This window comes from Sinocyclocheilus rhinocerous, unplaced genomic scaffold (assembly GCF_001515625.1).
Source record: "Sinocyclocheilus rhinocerous isolate Xijiao unplaced genomic scaffold, SAMN03320098_v1.1 scaffold171, whole genome shotgun sequence".
Lineage (NCBI taxonomy): Eukaryota > Metazoa > Chordata > Actinopteri > Cypriniformes > Cyprinidae > Sinocyclocheilus > Sinocyclocheilus rhinocerous.
In genome coordinates this window covers 134,132-138,379 of record NW_015642206.1, presented here as the reverse complement: position 1 = coordinate 138,379, position 4,248 = coordinate 134,132, and the positions used below count along the sequence as shown (strand labels likewise).

General features: G+C 40.9%; 1 protein-coding gene across 1 annotated transcript; it reads left to right on the top strand.

The window, feature by feature from the left end:
* The first annotated feature begins 221 nt into the window (after positions 1-221).
* On the top strand, positions 222-2,854 carry LOC107755728 (growth arrest-specific protein 1-like). The gene has a single exon (XM_016572612.1). It carries the CDS (start codon positions 572-574, stop codon positions 1,352-1,354), a length of 783 nt encoding a protein of 260 aa, XP_016428098.1. The 5' UTR covers positions 222-571; the 3' UTR covers positions 1,355-2,854.
* The last annotated feature ends 1,394 nt before the right edge of the window (positions 2,855-4,248 follow it).

The window sequence follows — 4,248 nt, the reverse complement described above, 5'->3', positions numbered from 1 at the left end:
CGCCGTGTTATTATCTGTTCGCGTCCCGATGCGTACTTATTGACGGACGATAAGCGCTCGCCCGTGAATGTATCAGTTCAGTCGGGGAAGCGTGATGTTAGTAGCTCGCGAGCGCATTCGGATGTGAGCGAGAGACGCGAGAGGACGAGCTCATGAGCTCCTCACTTCTGCCCACAAGAAAGACAAGAGGTGGAAGGAGGAATCACCTTCGGATGTGAGCGAGAGGACGAGCTCATGAGCTCCTCACTTCTGCCCACAAGAAAGACAAGAGGTGGAAGGAGGAATCACCGCACTGTCACACGGACACGGACCGGGAAGATGGAGTGAACAACCCGTTTGCTGGAAATAGCACTTCTCGTAACCCAGGCTTCTTTTTAAGAACATGGATTAGGCTACAGGAAAATGTCTTTATAGATTCACCGCAGTTGTGGAACAAACTTTTTCTTTTGGATGGACCTTGCAAACATGATCTGAGCTGGGGGATTTTTTTCCCTCACTAGATGCAATGGAAATATGAAATATGCATGCTTAAAACTGACCTGACGCCAGCCAAACTATTACAGACTTCGATATGGCAACTCGTGCAGGTTTGGTTCGTGGCGCGCGCACATTCATTTGGCCTTTCGCTTGTGTGCTTGTGTGTTTTAGTTGTTTTTCCATCGCCTCCTCCAACCACCACGGCCGTCGGTTGATCTGCTGGCAAGCGATATTGAACTGCCAGTCGGAGCCAGAGTGTCATTACGCTTATGACCAGTATTTGCACGCCTGTGACTCGATCCTGAGCGGCCAGAGGAAGAAGTGTCCCAGTCACTGCATCTCGTCGCTGGTGCAACTCAACTTGACCAAGAGCGGCCCGGCGCTGGAGGACTGCAGCTGCGCCTCGGACCCTCGCTGCCGGGAGATCAAGCGAGCCATCGAGCCGTGCTTGCCCAAAACCAGCAGCATGGGTTGCACCGAAGCCCGGCGCCAGTGCGAGAGGGACATCCAGTGCCGAAGCGCCATGGGCGATTATTTACTCCACTGCGGGAAACTCTTCAGCGGCTCCAGCTGCTCGAACCCGTGCCGCAATGTCATCGCGTACATGCGCAAACTTCCCAAAGCTCAACTCTTGGATTCTTGCGTCTGTGATGGCTCAGAGCGGACTATCTGCGAGTTTATCAAAAATAGTATGAAAACGCTTTGCTTTGGCTCTCCCCCCGTGGATGAAGAAGGCTCCAGTGGGTTGGACGATGATGAGCCCGATGATGAGGATTACTCAGAACCAGAGCCCACGAGGAACACAGGTTCTGCTTTTGTGGCATGTTCTGTTTTGACTGTGGTGGCATCCATTTTGGCTCTAGTGCCGCTTCCTTGATCACTTTGAAGTCGAGTTAATGATCTGCTCCAACAGCTGTTCGGGAATAGTGCATTTTGTCAATTTTCTCCGTTTTCAAGTTCGTTAATGGCATGCTGTTTAAACATTTATTCCTTAAAACGATCTAGTTTTAATTTTATGTGTAGCAAGCAATCCAATAGTGACTATCATTTTCAACTTTTATTAGAAGTTCATTAGGTGCTACTATTCTTTTTTAAGTTACTAGTGGCTTTCCCAGTAGTTACTAGTATCTATCCCACTTTTTTCTAGCAAACTATCTTGTCTCACTAGTTACTGTTGCTTTTACTGATCAAATGTAATGACAAGTCAGAGTAGCTACTTTTGTAGCCATAAAATTAAATAAAAAATGAAATGAAATTACAAAACGTACTGAAAGGATACCAGTAGGCTAGTGTGTATATTCAGTTGAAAAACCTGAATAGATTCTAATACGTTTGAATAGTTTGTGAACCACAGCTCCCCATAGAAATTAATGGCAAAAAATAGACAATTTCATAAAAGTGACAATTAATTAGTTACTTGACATGACTAGCGATAGTGACTAATAGCAAAATTACAAGTAACTAATGAATAAATACTAATTCCTGAAGAATTCAGTGAATTGAAGAAAAAGTCATTGTTGGATTACTTGCTAGCAAATTTAAAAAACTACTAGTATAATTAGCTTTAAGGAATAAGTGTAAACACAGCTTGACATGATTTTTCTCCAAAGAGTACAAGTTAAGCTTTGTGTGACACTGAGGTGCAGTTCTTATCCAGAAATTGTCACATTGTAAATGTGTTTTGATTCACTATGCAGATTTACAGTTACAGATTCGGCCTAGGTGAACAATGCCTTGTCTAATGAAAGTTTTAATTATCAAGCTAAAATTCTGATTCTGAAGTTAAGAGCAGGGATACAAAGTACTTTAGGTCAGTCAACTGCCTTAAACACCAACTTGCCTATTTCAAGTGCTATTTTGTAAAAGACAAATTTATTTCCTTAAAGATATAGAAAAAGTTTATTTTGTTACCTAGACATTTTAACAGCGAAAGTTGTAATTATAAAACTGTGCACTGCCAATGTAAAACTAGATTTTTTAAAAACATGTAAAGTATTTTTTATAAAGTTGCAAATGACTTTGGATAAGTAACTTCTGTAAAAAGTGTTTGGGATGCTGGAATGAATAAGGAGTAGATCTCTATATTAGCTAGTAACGTTTGATACATCTTATGAAAGTCCTAGAGATTCAAGAGAGAGAACTTTATTTTTGTCATAAAATAACCGTCAAAACAAAGGGTGATGATTCCAGCTTTAAAGGGAAGTTAAATGTTTGTTGTAATTATTTTTCTTTTAAGATATTGTACAGTGTACAGATTTTCAGAGAATCTTTTAATTGTTATCTAAGATGAACTATTTACTGTGTAGACATGTCTAAATCCACTGTATGACTGCCTCAGTGATGTTCTTTTTATAGAAGGCATAAAAACTAAAGTACAAAGACTCAAAACGAGTACGTGTAATTTTTTATGTTCGTTATATTTCATAGTGTCATTACGAAGTTTCACTGTATTGACCCCATGCATGGATTCCAATGCTGAACTTAGAATATGCTAGCTAGCACAGCAGAGCTTTTCAGGAACAGATTAAGTATCACACACATAAGGAGCTTGAAGCGCTGACACACGACTTAGAAAACAGAAGTGTTGAATGTTTATGCTGAAGGCATAAACTCTGATATTTGGATATCTTTAGCAAAAGCGCGAGTGGCTTTTCCCTGGGGTGTCCGTGTTGCATCTGGACCAAGACAGACAGAGGTTTATTTATTTTGCGATCACTGTGTTTGCTTACAGGCCTTTGTCTGCACGCCACTACTGCAAGTATAAAGCAGGACTTTAGTTCTTCTAAACTAACAGAGAAACAGTAGCAGAACAACACAAACTGCAAATTGATTATATTGTGACAAGTTCTATATTTGAGTGGATTGATCTTTTTAGATGCTAAAATGGAAAGCCAGTAGAAATGAACTGTCAGAAGGGTGTGGACTGTGTAGGATAAGAGTAAACTTGAACGTTACTGATTTTTGATGTTTCTTTTTCCAAAAAGCAAATTCATTTTATCTGCAGTGTGACTGGTGATCCTTGCTTTAACCGGCTTAATACAGAGAGGCTAACAGTGAAAATATGTATCTGGGATAAGTTATACAGTACATCGGTCTTGCAAATGCTGAACGACTTGTAGAGAACGACTCTAATTTTAAGTTAAATATTTCTTCCATTAGAAATTTGCAGCTGTTTTAAATTATAATTTTTCCTGTAACATATAGATATTTCTTTATAGATTGTATAAATTGCTGTTGCACGTATTTCCATTTTATACATGAACAAGCTATACATGAACAAATTTGTGTCAAGTTCTCTGTAAGACGTAATGGCTTGCTTGATTGTTGGTAAACGCTTTCCTCAAAGAAAAAAATTACATGTTTGCGGGTTTTCGTCTGGGGCTTGAGGGTGCATATATGCATACATTGTTGCCTCCATGTCATTTAATCATGTGCAGCTAGGCCTCTCTCTGCCTCTCAGCTCCATGCTGTTAAAACTCACCACTCGTATTCTCCCACTCTTGTCACCAGGGTCTTCAAATGGGGGTGATGGTTGCAAAATGTTTTATTAGAGTGGGGACAAGGGCCCTTCAGCCAGCTGAATGGAGGAGAAGTCGAGTGGCACTTTTGTCATGGTAATGTTAAGCACATAATAGTTCAACAGCACAATGCCCAGGCACTTCATTCCTCTAGAGCTCACTGACACCTCTTCAGAGCCGAACCACAGGGTAGCATGTGGGAAAGATCCTCTGGCCCCCCCGGTCCACATACTCTATGCAGTCCCCACTGCTG

Bases quoted from the DNA above. Each gene is read 5' to 3' on its own strand.
- LOC107755728 (XM_016572612.1), top strand. From the start codon at position 572: ATGGCAACTCGTGCAGGTTTGGTTCGTGGCGCGCGCACATTCATTTGG.